Raw genomic sequence first — 21,475 nt, 5'->3', positions numbered from 1 at the left:
TCATGTACTGACAAACAAACAAAAAGAGTAGCGTTTTACTTTCAATTCCAAATTCAATAATTTTGTTCATTTCTTCACGAGAAAATTTTATATACGATAAATTACAACTGCATTATCAAATAATATTACAAAGTCATCTATAATTTAACCAGTAAATTTAATTTATCGACGGTACATTTAATGTCTATCAAATCTTAATCGAATTATACTACAACATGTGAATTAGTAAAACAATATTGTGAGTGCCGTCCTACTACAATAGTGCAAATTATACTACAACATGTGAATTAGTAAAACAATATTATGAGTGCGGTCCTACTACAATAGTGCATCTTAACAAATCACGAAACAATAAATTTTCATATGACCAACATTTCCCATATGAGATGCGAGTTACGAGTTACATCAAACTTGCGTGAAACCGAAAAGCCCGCTGCTGCTCGTTGAGAGTTGACGGGCCCGTTGCTATTTTGTTCTGATGCTTCAACTTCACACCATCTCACTTTTCTCGTCGAATTCCTTCACTTTCTCACCCGCCGTCGCCTTCCGCACTCCCGCAGCTAAAACTTTGTCCTCCGCCGCCGCCGCGCTTCCCTTCATTCGTTTCCCAAATTACCGATCCGCCCGCCCTCCCCGGCGCTGCTCTGGTAAAGCTCTAAGCCCTGCAAATCCTCAGCCCTGAATCTATCGATGATTTATAAAACGTGTATTTTAGCATGTTAATTGTCAGTGTTGTTTTGATTAAGGATGGATCTTTAAGCTTTAGAGCATCGTAATTTCAATGAAATTTCAGAAAATTTCCAATGTTTTCCTTATATTTTTGTCAAGCAATGGGTAATTTGGTCATATGAATTTATGGGGTTGGTGGATATTTTTATTTCTTTTTCCTAAAATAAAACAAAAAAAAGAAGGTGCAAGATTGTGATTGTATAATTTCTGAGCCTCTCTGTTTTCCCTTGTGTGGTTAGTGGGTAAGTGTGAAGCACTGAAAGTTGAAGCAATGGCGGCGGAAGACGGTCAGGATCTTCGCCTTGCTAGAATTTCATCTGCTATCAGAGTCATCCGGGACTTCCCCAAGCCAGGTACTTCTTTTTTTTACATATTATGCTGTTTGTAATTCAATTATTTTGCATTATTTTTCGGCATCTTAGTTTTTGCTTTCTCATATGTAAGTAGAAATATGTTTTTTCTCTAGTGGGTTCGAGTCGATTCTATCAGGTTTTGGAGGTTTTTTACTTACTGTTGGGTCCAATTTGTCATCTGGGTGGTCTGTAATTTCTGGGTTTTAATTGATTTCTGGTCTCTAATGGAGGTTTTTTGGTGTTTGAATGTGTGAGTTGTCCTTGACTTTTTGTGGCAGGGATTTTGTTCCAAGATATTACCACATTGCTCCTGGATACCAAGGCTTTCAAGGACACTATTGATTTGTTTGTTGAGAGGTACAAAGACAAAGAAATCTCTGTTGTTGCAGGTAATTCAATACATGATCTTTCACTTTTAGCCAGTTTACCCTGAATTCGCTTGTTCACGAAATTTTAAGGGCAGTTCAGTCGCGCACCACCTATGATTGGTCACTTATGAGATAAACTTTTGTGGATAAGTATGTCATTTATGCGCAATTTAGTTCCTTTTTTTTTTGTTTTTCTAACTAAACCATAAACAGAGCATAGTCTTCAGCATTCTGGCATTGCAGTTGTGTGGAATTTTAGCTTAGGTGGTTCTTATTGATTTAGTGGCTGTTTCGTTGTATATACTGAACGTCGGGTTGTGTTTATGGTCTGAAATTTTATTATGACATAACGCAGGTGTTGAAGCTAGAGGTTTTATATTTGGCCCTCCTATTGCCTTGGCCATTGGGGCAAAATTTGTGCCCTTGAGGAAGCCAAAGAAGTTGCCTGGTAATCTATCACACCCTTTTCCTTTTCCTCCTTTTAAACTGCATAAATTTTTTAGCTTTGAGAAGTTTCTCCATAGGAGGGATTCGAGGGATTCATTGGTTAGTGACTGGCTTACTGGGAGAATTAGGATAATTTAATTTTTACTCCCATCTCGTTAAATTGTCTTTGTGATATAATTCACAACGTTAATTTTAATTTAACTCACATGATGGATTGATCATGTATACATCTTTTGTTACAATGCAAATGTTAACTGATCCAGTTACAGTCTAGGTCTTTAGCCATATGTTGGACATAGTGCTATACCCAGTTACGGTGAGAAATTCTGAGTAACAGGAATGAGTGTTTATGCCCTTGAATAGTGATTTTGCATCACTTTTGATAAAACAAGAAGAGTAATCCTCTCAACGCCCATAAATTAAATCAAAATCAGACATTCACATAGACGCTAAAACTCACCGTTGCCTTAAAAAAATCACAACGAATATAACAAGTGCTGGGTTAAATATGTTTTCTCCTTCAAAAAGTTTGCTCCCCTGCATGAGTCAGTAGTGTTATTGGATCTTGTGGCTTTTCCAACCACCAATTGTTTAAGATATCATAAACAGTGAAGTTCTGCTATGTTTATTTTACATTTTATTTACCCGTCAAGTATCATGTGCTTTCAATAAATATAATTCTCAAGATGGAATGTAATCTCATATGTCTATGGTTCTGCAGGGAAGGTTATTTCTGAAGAGTACTCTTTGGAGTATGGAACAGATAAAATAGAGATGCACGTGGGAGCTGTAGAAGCCGGTGAACGTGCCTTGATCATAGATGACCTCATTGCAACCGGGGGAACCTTGGGTGCTGCCATCAGGCTTCTTGGTAGTTTATCAAACCACAAACTTTATGTCTAAGTGTTTATGGTCGGAATTTTTTCCCTCAACTTTTATTCCCATTTGGGCGGGAATTAAGATGCATAGCATAAAACAGGTTTACATTTCGATGTAGGAAGGGGTCTCTTAGAAATTTAGGCATACGACCAATTCAAATGTAGATTGGGAATTCAGCACAAAATTTTGCCTCAATGCATGGTCTAATAGACGGTCTGTGGAAGAATTTGACTACCTTTTGAATCAAAAGCCTTCATGCGTTTAGGTTAAATTCTCTAGCAAGAAGCAAGGGTGTGGCAACAAGAGAAGAATTCTCTCCCCTCCTAATCTCTCTCTCCTTCCCTCCCCTCCTACTTGAACGGTTACGGTTAAGCCACATCAACATCTTATATTGATTTTTTTATAGAGACAATAAGACAAAAAGCAAAGTGTGTGAGGAGGGGAGGGAAGGGGATGGGAATAGGAGGGGATAGAATCCTACTCCGTGGCAACATGATGACAATGAGAAATCCAGCACTAGTTTAATGCATTATTTCAATGTTTTAAGTCTGCCGCTGCAAGCATTGTGATTGTATTGTCAGTTTCACATTTGGCTCAGGGATATGAGGCCTTGCACAACTCACATGTTTGCTTTTTCTGTTGCAGAGCGTGTAGGGGTGCATGTCGTTGAGTGTGCCTGTGTAATTGAATTGCCAGAACTAAAGGTATGACATTAAAACACCCTTGACTTGTAGATGCTTAAGACGGAATCTGGATTTTCGTTGTATATTTTGGTACATTTAATGCACTACTGATGTTCTTTTATGGATTGTTTCAGGGTCGGGAACGATTGGGGGAGAAACCATTGTTTGTTCTAGTTAGCGGAGAAGCATGAGCATGGTTTCTTTTGGGGCTGCAGATTTTCAAGAAACCAACTTGATTGTTAGCAGGGGCGTACGGTTGATTATCGGTTTTTTTCATTGGGTGATTGAAGAGCTAAAAAAAACTTTGGTATATGTATGTACTATGCAGAAATAAGTTGTTTTTCTGTTTCACTTATAAATCTGGTAATATTTTATCAAACAGATGATTTAAATATCAAGTCGCCAAAGTGAAATAATCTCAGTTATCTCGAATTTTTCTCTTCAATATTGAAAGAGACCCTTGAGTTCGAATATTTTTCCTCCTTCAATAGAAAAATAATATTCTCGAATTGCATCCCTGCATTCTTGGTAGATGCCTCTTTATCCAAACCATGAATGGAATTAAGCATATTAGGGTTTGGCCAACTGATTAAGGGCATCTTCAGAGAAGATGTTACAAGTTTTATTTGGAATGTTTTGACAATAAAAAAAAGGTGGTTTTCATTTTAAATGAGATGCCAAATTCTTACATGAATCGACATTCTTCACTTTGCTGCTAAATTTGAAGACAACATCAAAAGTTTTGTTTTGTTTTATTTTACGAGCTCACATGTTTCTTTATTTTCCTTCACTTATTGATTATTTTAAATTTGACTCACTTAATTTTATAAATAATTAAAAAGCATTTTAATTTGAAATCAGTTGGAATGTGAGACTTTAAAAAATGTTTTCTTGCCGCATTAGCTATAAAACTGAAATTTGGCATCTCAATTAAAAATGTTCTAAGATAGTATTTTTGAAGTTGATAAGATTAAGATATTGTTTTTGGTACATTATGTCCGACCTAGAAAGCCAATAGTCTTTGACTTCAAAGTGTTAAAGTATTTAAAAAGTAATTAAGAAGTATTATAAGGCTAACATAAATGTATTAAGTTAGGTGCTGGGTTTTAGCCTCCATTAATCAACACTCGATTATGCAAAAAGGTGAATGTGGCCACATCACAAAGTTAGTATAATATAATGATTATCGGCTAGTCAGTATCAAAATATTATCTTTTAACCGATTGGCTAATAACAATTAATAATCAAGATTTATCAAGCTAAGCTAGTTTGACATTTCACATTGTCCAGAATCTGCCTGACTTTGTATTTTGTCAAACCAACTGTTAATTTGATACTTAATTGATGTGCTATATATGAAGCTGGAACAACAAAAAGCAGAAGAATAGGGCAACGACAGAGCATAGCTTCTTGCCTTAAGTAATTTAATTAGAAAGATTAATGCATCTTTATTCCCTAATAATCTGATTAATTTAATAGGATTAATGCATCTTTTGATTCCCTTAATAGAAAGCTTATCCTTGTGATCATTTTAAAAGGATTAGTGCTTTTTTATTCCCGATTAAGTCTCCATTAATTGTTTTAGGTCTCCGTTAACTCTCTCTATCAAGCTAAAAATGCAATGGACGTGTGATTTTTAATTAACTGGTTACAAGAGTGGTTAAAAATACAAGCTACTTTGACATTATACGTCTATATGCTTTAAATTTGTTAATTAAATTTGATGCTCAAGTCATGTAATATCAGGGTTTGGTTACAATAATATGTATCATTGAATGATACGTGTTTAATTTATGCAAGATCTAACTATTGCAAAAATCCATTGAATCTCTTTATGCATAACCCTTGTTTTCCAAATCACTTAGTGGCACAATGTCCACTCATTTCAAATGTTTGGCACAATTATAAGTAATACATTTTAAGTGGTAACCAAAATATGAGATAACAGAATCATTTTTCATTGTAATTTAATAATTTTACTAATCCAGTTTCAATTATCAAATGTATGATTATGTTTGCAAATAATGAGCCAATTAAATTAGAAACCATCAAATGACAGTTCATAATGTTGAATCAATGAATCAAATTGCAACTAAATATTAAGTGTTGTATCAATTAGTGACACGATACTTTCGTTCTCTCACATTATAATAGGTAAATAAGTAACATTAAAATAATAAATATTAGGTGACAATATCATTAAGTGATACGATACGATCGTTCTCTCAAATTATAATAAGGTAAGTAACATTAAATGAGGGTATCAATCATGCATGAACACAAATTCCTCACGAGCAGCAACGTGGTGTATTCCCATGCTGGCAATTTTTTCATCTTTCAAAAACCCTATGATTGCACACGTTGCATGATATATATATGATATAGGGTTATTGTTTATATATACTTCACACCATCACCATCTAGGCACCCACCTTTAATTGCTCTTATCAAAGATGTGTGTATACCTACAGTCATATAGCCTCAACACATCTTTATTCTCTTTTGTTCATTAATTGGTTTTTTTCTTATTCAATTCAACTACAAAAAATTGATATAGGTGTGTTGAGATAAAATAAAAGTGTGTAGAAATTATTACTCTGTTTAAAAACATATGTTACATTTACCATCTATTTGCATCATTGTTTGTACCATCTTTATGTAGAGCCTAACACAATGTAAGTCTCATCTCTATGAAAAAGATAATACAAATGATGATACAATGAGATGCTAAGAATAACATTTTTGCGATAGAAGGACATGACCAAGCCTAGCCTAGCTATATACTTAATGGCTATGCATGTTTTTTTAGGTAAACCCTAATGCAAGTTTACAATTTTTTTAGGAAGGAGAAAAAACCAAAAGAATGAAATCATTGGTGTGAAAGGGTCACGTGGCTTGAGCTTAGGACAAAAACCATGAATCAATTAGGTTTAGTTTGGTAGTTCATGAAACACAAACAGATAACATAGTTGTCATTCTTTGGATCTGTTAACCTTTGAAATCGTGGAAGGAGGAGAATGCATATGCATTGGCCAGACGGAGTTTTATTTTCTCTGATTAAGAAATAAAATCAGATTTTTAGGGAGTTTTCAAATTATGGGTGTGTAGATTTTATTCCCCAAACAATTACTTTGCTTATGTGTTTTTTTCTAAGGTATAAAGTTTTTATTTTTGTTTCTTCAAACTTTTAAACGTCGTGCAATGGCCGGTGCCGAATTTCCAAAATATAATGAAGACATTATCGAACTTTCGTTCCAACAACAGATATACAGTGCCTAATAATATATGCAGAAAAATGGTCTCTTTCTGACGCGTGGGACTTGAGAACTCCAGCACAAGACGCGCAGCAAATAAAGAAGCTTTAGTGAGGGACAGTTGGGTACGTGTCCTCTGTTCATACCCCAAAAACCCTACCTAGAGGGCTTTGCAGTTGGCTGCTTAATTAATCGAATCTCAAAAGTAAAACTCTTTGTCGACATAACAAAACAACCATCTATAGATGGAATTATGCTAGACTATTATATAATACATTGTCGATTACCTCTCTGATAATTTATCGATCGACGTCATACTAATTTTATTGTATCTTTTGTTATATATGTAACAAAGTTCATATATAATTTTATTTTATCAAATTTCTATGTTACCATATTGAAGTTGTAATACACATTAGATAAGAATCAACTTCATCGATAGTTTTGATTCATATATAGTTTCCTAATGTAAGATGCTTATGTTGCCATACATTATTCTATTAAGAACACAAAACTTGTGATCGTGCGAAGGAAGCATGTTTATGTGTCAGATAGTCTAGTAAGAGAATATTTTCATGATAAATCATTATGTTTCCAATTCCCATCAACATTAACAAAGGTTGATTAAGCTCTTAAAACAATGCACCAAGTTCAAAATCTCGAAGGCTGTGATCATTGGCAAATCGACATTGGAGTCAGTGAAGGCTATTAACCCTCATATATGGTCGTACCATCCTTGCCACTCATTAAAATACCCTAACAACTCTTTGTTTCGTTCATATTTTCTAGAAGAGAACTGTTAAGGAGATTTTTTTAAAAGTTGGGTTCTTTATAGACTATTTGTCATCTTATATTTTTTTGCACAATATTTTGTAATGGTGGTATAAGAATTAATGTTAAATTGTTAGCAGAGAATTCATGAAGAATTTCATTTTGATAGTCTCCTTAGCATTTCTCTTTCTAAGGCATAGAGAAAACTGCTGGATGACATGTCCCAAAGAGGCATAGCTAGAAAATAAATGAAAATTCCTAGGGTTTTACATCTTTTTCTCATAAAAAAAAAATTTCTAAATCCGCAACTATTTTGAACAATGGCATAACCTAGCTAGTTTAAAGCAGTAGATCAAATGGCAGGCCAAAAACAGATGCTGGCTTTTGTACTTAGAGATATGGAAGAGAAGAGGATGATGAATTGTAACAAGACATTTAACTTTACAGATTGTATAATGCTAGCTTGACGGTAGATTAGATATATACATATATAACAGTGAGTTTTTTAGGGTTTACAAGGTGAAGACAAAGAGCGAGTTCTGCGGTTCCCTTGTCGGGGTTTTGAGTTCTTTAGAGAGCTCCCACGATGTCCTTCTCCAAAATCGGCCGTCTCTATTTTTCTTAATTTATTCCGCCAACAATTCTGATGGTTTCTATTGTATTATAATATTCAGCAACACACCATCCACGTTCTGATTTTTTGAAAAGTAGTTTGATGCTCTTGTTAATTACTTTCTCAATTCAGTCTTAAGCATTATCACAACTTAATTAGTTTAGAGAACCCTACAATGGATACCCCGACTGTTTGAGGTGGTCACTTCGTATATTATTTTTTGCTTGTAAGTGAGAGGTCTTGATTAAGTTTAACTCTGGTAGATGACGAGTTCAAAACCAAATTATTATCAATGGCCCATTAAGTAATTTAGTCCAAATCTCTCACCCCTTAGTGTACATAAATGATTTGTATTAGTTAAGAAAACCCTAAACGTAATTATTATGATTTGTATTAGTTTAGAGAACCCTAAACCTAATTATTAAACAAATCACTGATTAACTGACCTTTCAATCATTGCATTGGACTCGTTTTTTGTTCCAAATGACGCCAGTTTTGAGCTTTCCTCAAGGTCTTATGTGGTTTAATCCCGTTGGACCTTCTTCTTATTTTAATCACATCATTGTATGAACTTGGCTTTCTCATGAGCTGTACTTTGCCTGGTTGTGGGCCCAGAGTGGACTCCTGATATCAGTTACAGAGAACTAGGACAAACCCCCATCCCAACAACAATCATTGGGAATTAAGAATTGCATTTTATAATTGCAAGTCTAATTCTCTTGCAAGGGGGGTCAACGACCCCTAGGGTTGAGTATATAAGTGTTTCTACTCCTTTGCTTATCCTCAGTGCAAACATTTGAGCTAAACAAAACATACAGAAGGCCAGTGCTCTTTCTTTCCTCTTTCGTTTCATCGATTTTGTCGGGATCCTCTTTTTCTCCTGGAAAAAGGGAAGGGGATTGAAAAGGATCTTTCTACTTCGAAAAGAAATGGAATCTGATGGTGTTTTTGCTGATGGGGAATGGGAATCCTTGAGCAGGTTGTTTTCCTCCGAAGAGGTTGAGTTCACACCACATTTTCTTTCCCAGGGAAATTCATTCCCTTTCCAGCACAATGAGGGAATGGGATTTGAAACCCTAGAAACTTTTTACCCTAATATTCCTGGAGTTGAAACTTTTTCTCACCTTCCTTCTTCAGATAGTCCCAACTCTAATGTCCATCTTTCTTCTAATGAAAGTTGTAACTATGGTGATAATCATCATGGCAATTTCACTGCCATGCTGAACCAGGAAAATTGCTACTTTAGAAATTCTTGCAATTTCCTAGTGAGTAATATTGATGTCTCTGAATCCATGGATGTTTATATGAATCATGATGATAAGAGTTTCGCCTCCTTCGTCCCAGCTTTTTCCAACATTGTGATGCATGGAAGTGAGTGCAACAAAGAGGATTCCAGCAGTGATAGCCAACCGGCTGTTGTCTCGGTTCCTGAAAAGGAATTGCAGCTCAAAAGGGTGCATGATGCGCCGGGAAAATCCAACAATGACGCATCCAAGTGCAAGAAGAAACCTCGTATTTCGAAAGATGTAAGCATCATTTAAAGATTCAAACTTTGGATCAATGCCTTGGTTGGTTCTAGTATTTGTGAAGCAGTTTTCTAACTGTCAATTCCACACATTGCAGGTAGAGAAAAGTAAGAAAAATAATGTAAGGTCAAAGAAGGGGCAAAAGGGTAATTCAGATGTGAAAGTCAAAGATAAAGAAGAGAGGCTGGAGAGCACAAGTTCTTGCACCTCTGAGGATGATAATGGTTCCCTGGAGATCGATGGAGCAGAAACTTCAGACCCCAAATCTTCATCTGCCCTTAACTTGAATGGGAAGACCAGAACCAATAGAGGGTCTGCAACTGATCCCCAGAGCCTCTATGCTAGGGTAAGTGATTACGCAATATCTTTGAAAACTAAAAACGAAATGTTTTTCAAGAATGCCCATACAGTTTCTTACGAGTAAAGTTTTGATTGGATCTTGCAGAAAAGAAGAGAGAGAATCAACGAGAGACTAAGAACCCTACAGCATCTTGTCCCTAATGGAACAAAGGTTGACATCAGCACAATGCTTGAAGAGGTAGTTCACTATGTCAAGTTTTTGCAGCTCCAAATCAAGGTAATTAATAATAATTGTTACACTTTTAACTACTGAAGTATGCACAAATAGAACTAGAGGATGCTAAACAAACTGTTAATTAAAATAAGAACTAGAGGACGCTAAACAAACTGGTAATTAATAATAATTGTTACACATTTAACTACAGAAGTATGCACAAGTGACAAACTGTTAATTAAAATAAGCACTAGAGGATGCTAAACAGACAATAAAAGAGTACTAAATCATGGTTTACATACTGTTTATAGTCTGTTTAGTGTCTTTCAGTTATAGTTCTTATTAAAGTTTGTAACCAATTTTATTTTTGGACATTTATCTTTACCAAATTGTCATATTTCTTCGCCAAATTAAATTAAGCGGTCATATGGCTTTGATTTTGATTAATTTTCTTGGTTGTATATTGCAGCTTTTAAGCTCAGATGATATGTGGATGTATGCTCCCATTGCTTATAATGGAATGGATATTGGTCTTGACCTGCAAAAGCTTTCTCCACTTCTATGACACAACAGCAGCAGGAAGCTGTTGTACTTGTTTTCCCTTTTCATTTTTTTTTAATTGTTAATTATTATCGAAATATATAATATATAATATAAAAGCTATATAATATGAGCAGAATGAATGTATACTAATTAATTTAATTCCCTAACTTTGTAATGGGGTTTATTAATTAAGTTAAATAAATTCCAGTTTCGATCACGAGGAGAGAATCCTCTGATCAGATTTTTATGAAACACGTATGAACTCAATACGCAGGATGTACTCATGAACGTTAAGGCATGCGACCCCCTTGGACACAGAATATAATTAATAATATTTAATAACTATCTTCATGTTAATTGTTCTAGTTTGCATAAATATTGAGAATATAATCTTCGATGTCAGATTCTGATGATGGAGATCCAAAAACATATGTGAAAGTACAGTTCATTGGAATTTGGCAGATGGAATTCTAAGCTTCGTGCAACATTGTTTTATGAATAATGTTAGGGAGACTAAATTTTTTAACCCAATTAGATGTCACCGATAAAAAACAAACATGTTAATTAAAACTTAATTAATAATCCAATGATCTACAACCACATCATTTAGTTGCGAATTTGGTTTAAAAAATTTGGTCTTCCTGACGTTAGCTTTGTTTTAGTATTGACAATCAACTATAATAGTTAATACATAAAATTAAGAATAATTAATACCAAAAGGGTTAATATTTGTGAGATGATGAAGAAAGTAGAGCCATTTGTGTTTCTTCTCTCTTTTCTCCATATGAGAAGGGAATTTGAATTCAGAACATATTTCAGATCTCACATGTATATATATGTGGATAAATGCCAAGCTACACGAAAAATGTAGCTAGATATATGACGGATATTTTCAAAAATATTTATAAATGAGAGCATTGTTTTTTTTTTTTTTTTTTTTTGACAAAACTTGTTTTTTAAATTTTAACAGCATAAAAAATCAGCATTTCACAACTCTACAATTTGGGATCACGAACTGAAAAAGAGACCCATGACTCATTTTTGAAGAAATTCTACCCACTGGGGGATTTCCACCCGGAACATGAACAAAAAGGGCAGGAGTTGGGAGCAGCCCTCGCATCTCTCATACGTAACCGCGTGGTTAAGTTGGTATACAAAACATAGATAACGTGATATATTTGGTACATACAATTAATATAACTTCTCGTCGTGTTGGGGCAAAGAGAGATTACAGGGGGAGGTAAATAAAGTATTCCCGGGTAGGAAGCCAAAAAACGTAGCACAAATAACCAAAAATATGACTTGCAAGGTTGTAGTTTAAGTTGTTAATTTTCAATTCCGCTTCCTCCAATATCACCGGACTTAAACGTTCACTCCCAAAAAAAATTTCATACGTACGAGTGTTTCCAAAAACACTGAAGCTGGAATGCGATTACTGGATAGGGTTAATTATTAATTTCATTTTTATTGCCTGGGAACAGACTTCTTCATTTCTAATGACACAGCAGAAAGTTGTTGCGTTAAGTACTTAATAATTTCAGTATCAAGTTACAGACTAAAATAACCCTCATCTAACAACTGTTAATGTCAAATGCAAACTAACAGTTCGATAAGGGTTTTTTTTTTTTTTTCTATTCGAAAAGGTATTTAAAAATTTTTTTTTTTTTTTTTTGTTAAGAAAGACAGTTTTGAGCATCTAATCTTTGATCTGACTCTCTCAGATTCTGAAAAATCCAAAAAAAAAAAAACACATATATATGTTGAACAAATTCATTGGAGGGTAGCAGGTGAGCGGCCAGACTTTCTGGCTAGCCCTCGTACGTACGCCATTGTTTACCATTTTTAATCACTATTAAATAAAAATTAATACAAATAATAAAAGAGAATAAATCACGTTTGATCGATTTGCAAGAAAAGTGCTGCATATTGTACTTAATTACGTACCTTGATAAATATTGGCAACGGAATTTGTCTGCTCTCTGCTCCGCCAACATTGAAAAAAGTTGTCGGTTTGTTTTATTCCATATGAGCTAAAGGCCATGGAAATTTATCCGCTCTCAACAACGAAGTGTTGATACTGGAATAAATAGGTTGAATTAATGTAATATAATGGAAGAAAATTGAGATTTTATTATAAATTAATTAGTAGTATATTGAAGGTTTTTTATTTTATAAGTTCATGTTAATTTTGATAAATTTTCAATGTGCGATATTTTTCACATCCTCATGTGAATGAATTTTAAATTAAACACATGAATAACACAAAATGAGTGACATAAAACACATGTTGCCATTTGGCTTCAGATATATATGGGACAACATGCCCTCGTAGTATGCTTGAATCATCAAATCTCAACATAATCTCAGATATTATAGAATAAGGCAATGAACAGAGAAGAAGATTTCTAGGATAGAGAGAAAATGAACAGATCAGATGCACACGATTTAGAGATAATATTAAATTATCTAATCTAAGAATTAGTTAATAAAAAGAGGTAATTTGTTTTAGGTCATAAAATATTTTTAACACAAACCTTTTACGATTTTAAGGAGTGGTTAATGAAGTGAAATTTTATTAATATTGATTTTGTTTGAAGAGAAAAATTATTTTACTGATCTTGGTCATAGTGGAAATTTGTTTTTATTAACCTATGCTTAAAAATAAAATAAGAATTGACTTACGTCAAAATATGGATTTGTTTTTTTTGTTTTTTTAGTACATCAATATTTTTATATTAAAATGAATTTTTGTTTTTTTAGTACATCAATATTTTTACATTAAAATGAGGGGGAGTTCGGCTAAGCCACACAATGGGCAACCTAATTTGGTATCTAATTCGCCATCAATGAGATTCAAACCTAAAACCTTTTACTTCCAAGTGAAGAAGAATACCATCAGACCGTAGTACAGTGTGGTTGAAATTGTTTGTTGATCTAAACCAAATTTCATTTTCAAGATACAATGACTAGCTAATACATATGTGCAATAATATATTAACATAAAAGAGCAATGGTAATTTTGCACTTCAAAATTCTATATTTAGAAAGAAAAAATATTTAGGGCATCTACCATGGAGAAATGCAAATTTGAGATACAAAAACTATATTTCCATCCTATTTTACATTTTTGGTAAATATAAATGAATTGAAAGTTCAATTCCAATTAGAGAGATGTAAATTTAAGATCCCATTTATTTTTCTCTCTATAATTAGTAGGACCCATCACCCAAAAAGGTAAAAAAGAATGTAAATTTAGGTTATCATTTACACCTTCTGGCGAAGATGGAAAATTTAACATTCCACCATTGCAGAATTTTCTGGCAAAGATAAGATGTAAAATGCCAATTTCAAGGTATTTGGAATCTCTCATACAATTAGATTTTTTTGAGTAACAATAATAATTTTCCATTTTATTTATATTTATAGGGCTCGTATGTGGCCTTCTCTCACAAAAATTGAGGTCACTCATAGGGCTTGATAATATCTCAGAGAAAAGCTTGCATGAAACGAGTTCAACGCTATGTAGTGTTTTATTTCAATAATGCAATGTCTTATAAAGTGAAACTTACAGGAAAAAAAAAATGTTATTAAACTGAAACATGATAATGACAGTAAATCTATTTCATATATGTCATTATCCCTATACAAGAATTATTGTGTGTGTGTTACCGCATATGTCACATGGGATGACAAGCAATATTCACGCCACATTCACCTTGCTAAAATATAAGTTGTGATTGTCACTTCCAATATTCACCATGCAAATAGAGGGATGAGTAACGAAAGAATAGAGACGGAGCAAGCCTAGGGGTGGAAAAAAAAATATTGAAAATTTCAAACCGAATTGAAAAAAATCCTGAAATTGAACCAAAAAAATTCCAAACCTAAAATCCTAAAAATTTCGGTATCCAATCCCGATTCGATCCCGAAATTTTGGTATGGGAATTGGTCTCACATTTTCATTTGTTCGGTGATCCTGAACCGAATTGAAATAAAAAAAATATTTAATTTAAAATATATATTTGGAATTGTAAAAGCCTTTGGATTTGGTTGAGGTTTAATCTCAACCGTTGAATTCAAATAAAACCCTCACTCAGTCACTCTCTCTTGACCTCACCTCACCCTACTCTCTCATCCTCGCTGATTTCTCTCGATCTTTCTCCTCCTCCGAAAAACACGTTGCAGGAATGGCAAGAGCTTAAGTGATAGCATCGTCGATCCTCACCAAGAGTTTGGCTTCGTTTGAAGAACTCAAATCTTCAAGCCTTAAGTTCACTTAGTCTCAGACTCTCTCTGTATCTCTGTCCCTCATTCTCGAATTCAAAGCTCAGCAGCCACCTACCCTTTCATAATCTGACTCTGACGAACTCTCTCCATTCCGGCCACCACCACACCTCACGACTTCATCCCCCACCACCGATTATCTCTAGTCTTTTGTGTGTAAGGTTTCGAATTAAGGTTAGTACTTCGAATTAGGGCTTAGGGTTTCAAATTGGGGCTTAAGGTTTCGAATTGGGGGCTCGAGTTAGGAGGAGGACGCGGGTCCATCTAACTATCTCTTCACTCTGTATCTCTCTCTCTCAACCACCAATTCACTATCACTCTTTTTTATTTCAATTTGGGTTTTTAATGTAGGTTCAGATGATTTCAATTTCAATCTAGATGATTTGGATTTTGATGTAGGTTCAGTTTCAAGAAATCCCGAAATACCAAAAATATTTCAGACATTCCAAAATTCAAGAATCCCAAAGTTTCAGTTAGGGATCGATCGTCTGCTTCTTGCCCCAAAAAATTTCGGTTTGAGATTTAGTATGCCATTTTCGGATTGGTATCCCATACCGAACTAGCCCTAAGCAAGCCTATTAGTCTTATATAAGATATAAAGATGTTTAAAAATGTGTGACTAGTTTCATTACTTGCATGTATTTAATACAATTATTATGACGATTAGAATAATTGTGAACATCTATATGATTTAATTATTAATTGACAATCTTGGTCAACAAAAAACTAAAAAAAATATTATTATACCCTTTTATGCAAATTAAAAGAAAATATAGGAAAATAAATTCATAAGCATTAAAGTAAATCAAACAAAAATATTTTCTTGTTTTTTCTTACCTCACCCAATGTATCTAATTTAAAATAATAAAAAACCCATATTTTCTCAATCACACGTTTCTCATCAACTTCTTGCTCTTATATATTATAGTTTTTTATATTTACAAAAGATATATATATATATATATATATCTAATATTCACCAAAAAAAAAAGAAGAGATTTATATCTAATACAATTATTGTTTGACGGTCTAGATAACAATTGTATTAGATATATGTAATTGTAACTGAACTAAGTATTTTAGTTAAATCCTAAAAAATATATAAAATTAAAAAACACAAAAATAGAAAATAAAGAATCAATAGCCACTGGCCAGTGTAGGCTTTTCTCGCCACTGCCTTGCGAGTGTTCGCCAAGAAATAAAAGAAAAGCCGCGGCACTCCGCCTACGAATTTCAGAATTTAGCGCAAGTAAGCGCCACCAACCTCCCAGTTATTTGGTTCCGATCGACGTACCGTCCTTCTCTCTCTCCAAGTCTCACTTGTCCTCCATTGAAATCCGATTGGACTCAGCGCGAGAGAGAACATGTCGAACCGAAACACTCACCCCCGGCCCGCCGGAAGCAAGGGTTTCCCAAAACCCCAAAAGGTCTTCGTCCCCAAGAATCCAGACCACAACAATCCAATCCCTCAAGAACCCAATCCCAACCCCACGCTCTCCACCTCACTCCGGCAATCGCTCTCCAAGCAGCAATCCAATCCCGAAACTTCCCCCGCTGCTTCGGCACCGCCGTCGGGGAGCAGGATTCGGATGGGGGAGAAAGGAGAGTGGGTGCCGAGCAGAGCTCAGGGTGGCAATTTCGTAAGTTACTTACCTCAGGACGAGGCGGTGGCGGCTGGGCTGGGCGCCAACGAAGGTGGATTGGACGCCCTGGAATCGCAAAGAGTGGTGGATCTTCTTAACAGAGAGCTCTCTCGCTTGCTGAAGTTAAACCCAAAGGAGTTTTGGCGACAAGGTAAAATTACTGCTACGACATTCACATCTCGACTGGCAAAAGCTGGAAACTTCACATTGAATTTTCAATTTATTGTTAACATCTCACTATTTTTTATTGATGGTGCACATTTGTTGTCAGTGGCTAGTGATGCATCGTTGCATGAATTTCTGGATAGCTTCCTACAGTTTAGGAGCAGGTGGTATGATTTCCCTCATCGCGGCGCCAAGGAATTGGTGGCGGGGGTCATTGTTGGGGAGTTCGAATTGAGCCGGCGTGTTTATATGGTGTTATATCGAATGTAAGTCTGAAGTTGTAAGTCTAAGGTTGCAGCTGTGCAGCATCATATTCTGTTGTTGCATTGTTATTATCGCTTTTCCTATTCACTCTCAGTCATTGTAATGCAGATCTTCTAATAGGGATCCTGGCGCTCGTCTTGCTGATAGTCTCAGTCCAAAAGATCATGAAGGTGTGTTCTGTCATTATGTATTCTCTGTAAATTGTTGTTCTTTAAGTTTGGTGGGCGAGATAATCCACTTTGTTAGAACAGGATTAATGTAACCCTTAAAGATTTTGGATCTTACTATGCATTACTTTCTGTCGGTTTCGTCCATAACATCATTTGCTTCCTTATTTTTCTCCCAAATTTGTGCTGTTTGGTAACTGATGTAATTCGTTAGAAATACCGTACCATATACGTACATGAAATGGCTTTTGCTTCCGTATTAGAGTTTGTTGGGTGCTTTTAGGTCTACCGTAGAAGTCGGCATCTATGTCCTATATTTGCATTCGAGTTGAACTTACCTCATTGGAGAAAATATGATTAGGATGGTTTTGGTTTGTTTAATATCATAATAACCATTGTTCGCTAATTCCACATGTAGTTCTTTTGCAGGAGAAGAAGTTGCTGGACTTGCCTACGTTGTTAGACATATGTGCTATATATGGCCATGAAAATGAAGATTTGACCAGAGTGCTGGTAGGGATTTTATAAATAGTGAATAGTGGCCAGTGCACTCTCTCTCACTCAGTCAGTCAATCATTTTTGTTATTATGTTTTTCAGGTTGGCAATGCAGTGAAAGCTCATACTAGGATCCATGACAGTTTGACTGCAGTTGCATCACATTTCCTTAGCATTGTCCAAACAATGTACCAACGTAGCAGCTCAGCCTTGGAGGTATATCATCAAATCTTTTAAGGTCAAAAGTGACTGATTCAACCTTTTATTCCATTCACCCTGTTTAGTAAAGTCGGTTTTATAGTCGTAGGCATTGCTTCATCTTGGCGTTATGTACTTCAGGAAGCTTCGTAAAAAAAAATTTTGGAACTCATCTGTCCATTAATAATGTGGATCAAACTTTTCTGCCTAACAAATAATGGTTAACTCTATACTAGTTATGTATCTCTTTAATACACTTTAATTAGTTTTTACTGGAAGGATTTATAAGCACTCCTGATATCACGTGCAGACCCTTTTTTCCTCTAGAAACTCTGGAGTACATGGATCCAGCCGTCTTCTTGCTGATTTATTGGAGGTGAGTTGCTTTCTCTTCTTATGGATTGAACTTATTAGGACAACTGATTCCATCCTCATCCTCCCTCTACTCCTTTTCAGTACTTAGTTGCAATTTGAATTAATTCCTTCAAGAGATTTATTGTAATAGTGGGTTTTAATTTGGATTTGTTCTGCTGCATGCTGCACAAAATTAAATTACATTTTTAGAAAAATGGGGGATATTATTTAAGGAAGTTTTATTAACCAAGTTTTCGCTATAATACAGCTAAGGAAACTCTTTTCATAAGGAATTCAAGTGAACCCTTTAGTTTTCTTCTACGGGTTGGATCTATGATGTTTCTATAGGATCATTGCTGTTTTCTGCTTCAACTTTCAAGATATGAGGATGTTGACATACTTATGGTACCCTGTTTAAGAAATTTCTCCTTTCTCGGTAGGTTATGGACTTCATTAACGATGCAATTGTATCCATGGATGCTTTCCTAACTGCATACGAACCATCCGCTGTCTTCTTTTTGTGCCCTGTTGAAACCAGGTATCTTACCTTTGTTTAGCAATGGGATTTTCTTAAACTGCGATCTAAAGCTTGATTGGTAGTGGCTGTACTCCACAGTAAGAACTTGTGGATGCATAAGAAACTTGAGTTTTCCTATGGGCTTGGCTGTTTGATTCAACAATCAGAAGGTATATCTTAGAATAGAGATTTCATCAGCATGTTTTGGTGGTTGTCTAGGAGTTTTTGTAGTGGAACCTGCTTGTTTGGTAAATCAAGTTTTTTTTAGCAATAATGCTGTCAAAAGTTTCAATAATGATGAAATAATATATCTTTGCTTTCTCTCTCTATGCAGTCATGGGAACGAGGGATTATTAAGTACTCTAGCAAGGTTGCATGATTCATTGCTTCCATCTTTGCAGCGTGGGTTTCGAATAATTTCAGAAGATGGAGAAGATAAAATGGTGTCTAATATTACTAATATTGCTTTCAGTTTGAAGATGTTATCAATGAGAATTGTCAGATTTGGTTGGAAACTATTGGATTTATGCTATCTAAGTGACGACGCCTTCAAAGATAACCTCCCCATTCCGGCTGCTGCAGAGATGTTTCCAGCCAAAGTGGAGGATCTTTTCATTAGAGCAGATATACTGGTTCAAACCTTAAGAGAGATTAATGGAAATTCCGTATGTGCTCAAGAGAACCAGAATAGGCAAACATTTCTTCAAAACATTGAAAAGAACTTCAACATTATGAGCAAAATGGAGAATTTACAAAATACTGGTGAGCTATTCCATGCTATTACAGTATAGTGTAATTGTATGATTTTTTATTGGCTCGTTTGGTATAATTATGCTTGAAGAAGCAAATTTATATGTCGTCAGCTTTGTTTGTGCAGGATGGATAATCATGGATGATGAGCAGCTGGGCTATGTATATGTAATACTTACGTCTACTCAGAAACTCATAGTTAAGCAGCAGCCCAGTACGAAAGCCGCTTTGACGAACAAAAAGGTGCAGATAGATGAAGATGTTGCAGTTGTGGAGTCGCGAATCAGTCAAATAAAGGACCTCTTCCCTGATTATGGAAAAGGTTTTTTAGCTGCTTGTCTTGAAGCCTATAACCAAAATCCTGAGGAGGTTATTCAGAGGATTCTTGAAGGAACTCTTCATGAAGATCTGCTGTCCTTGGATACGTCATTAGAAACATTGCCAACACCCAAGACTGTTACTGTTAGTAAGAACGATAAAGGGAAAGGAAAGCTAGTTGAGTTTACAGCACCACACGCTGGTGTGAGGGATAAACAAAATGGTGGCCCTTTGGTTTCATCATCCTCATCACAAGGAAGGTTTGTTAGGAAGTCTAAAGCAGACGTACCTGATACTGATACACTGGATGACAGAAATGAGAAATACATTGCAAAAACTGCTGCTCTTATTTCACAGTTTGAGTATGACGATGAGTATGATGACTCTTTCGATGATCTGGGTCTGAGTGTTGCAGATTCAGGAGTGGGGGAAAGTGAGATATTTAGTGAAAAAAGGAGCTCAATTACAGGTAGGCCGTGGGAAACACAAACTGGAAGTTCATCTCAGGATGCAGCTAATTCCAAATGGGGCTCCAGAAAGAAGCCCCAATATTATGTCAAGGATGGTAAGAATTACAGTTACAAAGTTGCAGGTTCGGTTGCAGTTGCAAATGCTGGTGAAGCATCATTAATTACTGACGCACAACAAGAAATGATTCACGGCCTTGGTCGTGGCGGCAATCTTCCTCTTGGCGCGGTTAAGAAGCTGACAGAATACTCGGAGGAGCAAGACAAACAATTTGACCATTCTCAGGCCGAAGAGAGGGGTCGGATGGATGGGAGAGGGTTTAGTGGGAATGCTAGGGGCAGAGGAAGGAGAGGAGGAAGGCAAGGGGAGTCCAATGAGGAGCAAGATAATAGACAAAATGATAACGGTGATGGTGAAGACCGAGAGAATGCCGGAAATCAAAGGGGGAGGGGGGGAAGGAGAGGAGGAGGCAGAGGGGGAGGGGGAAGAAATCATTTCAGGAAGGACCGGGCCATGAATAAGCACTTTTCTGGTATAGGTGGCTTTTAGGTAAATAGAGAGAGTAACACCGACGTCTCCCCTGTTTTTTTCGTTTTGGGAACGGTTTTAAGCATGAGATCCGTCAAGAGTTTTGAATCACTGTAAATTTTGGTTCCTTGCTAAATTGTCATTTGATTAAACCACAGTTACATCGATTAACCAATCCTTATGGATTAGTCTGCATTAACCAGTGATAGTGCAACACCGTGCAACACCCATTCTCGACACTTCACAAATGATGCAACCATAGTACCAAGTGACTCTTGAAAAATTAGACTTGGGAAATAATTGACCCAATGCAACGCTCGACCTTGTGGTTAAGGCCACTCGCACTAACCAACCTGGTTAGAGCTGGATGACTTCAACCACTCCTACAAAGTTTATATATTCTAGATACAGTAAAAAATGCACGGACATGAATCCTACGATATTATTTTCTCGATTTCACACACTGATTAAAATAGTGAGTTCCACCTCGGTGTCACGTAGCATTGAATAGCTTAAATTTACAGCCTAAATTAATCCATCTGGATCCACAATTAAAGTAAAATCTAAACTAATCCATTTGGCTCCCATGCTCGTAATATTAAGTAGCCTAAATTCACAAGAACACAATAAAATCAATAATATC

The 21,475-nt window shown here is 35.6% G+C and overlaps 3 protein-coding genes across 4 annotated transcripts; all 3 read left to right on the top strand.

Moving 5' to 3' along the window:
- Positions 1–394: 394 nt before the first annotated feature.
- LOC137743445 (adenine phosphoribosyltransferase 1-like) lies at positions 395–3,889 on the top strand. The gene is made up of 7 exons (XM_068483339.1): positions 395–647; positions 969–1,082; positions 1,361–1,471; positions 1,806–1,898; positions 2,619–2,768; positions 3,422–3,480; positions 3,594–3,889. Exons 1-7 carry the CDS (start codon positions 479–481, stop codon positions 3,648–3,650), a joined length of 753 nt encoding a protein of 250 aa, XP_068339440.1. The 5' UTR covers positions 395–478; the 3' UTR covers positions 3,651–3,889.
- Positions 3,890–9,026: 5,137 nt separating this feature from the next.
- Positions 9,027–10,702, top strand: LOC137731148 (transcription factor RSL2-like). Its single transcript, XM_068470256.1, has 4 exons — positions 9,027–9,623; positions 9,721–9,969; positions 10,069–10,200; positions 10,607–10,702. Exons 1-4 carry the CDS (start codon positions 9,027–9,029, stop codon positions 10,700–10,702), a joined length of 1,074 nt encoding a protein of 357 aa, XP_068326357.1.
- Positions 10,703–16,129: 5,427 nt separating this feature from the next.
- Positions 16,130–21,466, top strand: LOC137735024 (uncharacterized). 2 transcript variants are annotated; one of them, XM_068474392.1, is made up of 10 exons: positions 16,130–16,758; positions 16,879–17,038; positions 17,145–17,206; positions 17,622–17,716; positions 17,802–17,915; positions 18,208–18,273; positions 18,692–18,789; positions 19,103–19,138; positions 19,241–19,530; positions 19,646–21,466. In XM_068474392.1, exons 1-10 carry the CDS (start codon positions 16,329–16,331, stop codon positions 20,851–20,853), a joined length of 2,559 nt encoding a protein of 852 aa, XP_068330493.1. In that variant the 5' UTR covers positions 16,130–16,328; the 3' UTR covers positions 20,854–21,466. The 2 variants fall into 2 exon arrangements, with proteins under 2 accessions (XP_068330493.1, XP_068330485.1); XM_068474384.1 differs by having other exon boundaries at positions 19,103–19,530.
- The last annotated feature ends 9 nt before the right edge of the window (positions 21,467–21,475 follow it).

This window comes from Pyrus communis, chromosome 1, assembly GCF_963583255.1.
Source record: "Pyrus communis chromosome 1, drPyrComm1.1, whole genome shotgun sequence".
Taxonomy (NCBI): domain Eukaryota; kingdom Viridiplantae; phylum Streptophyta; class Magnoliopsida; order Rosales; family Rosaceae; genus Pyrus; species Pyrus communis.
The sequence above is the reverse complement of the archived record's forward strand: the minus strand, read 5'-3'. Positions and strand labels throughout refer to the sequence as shown.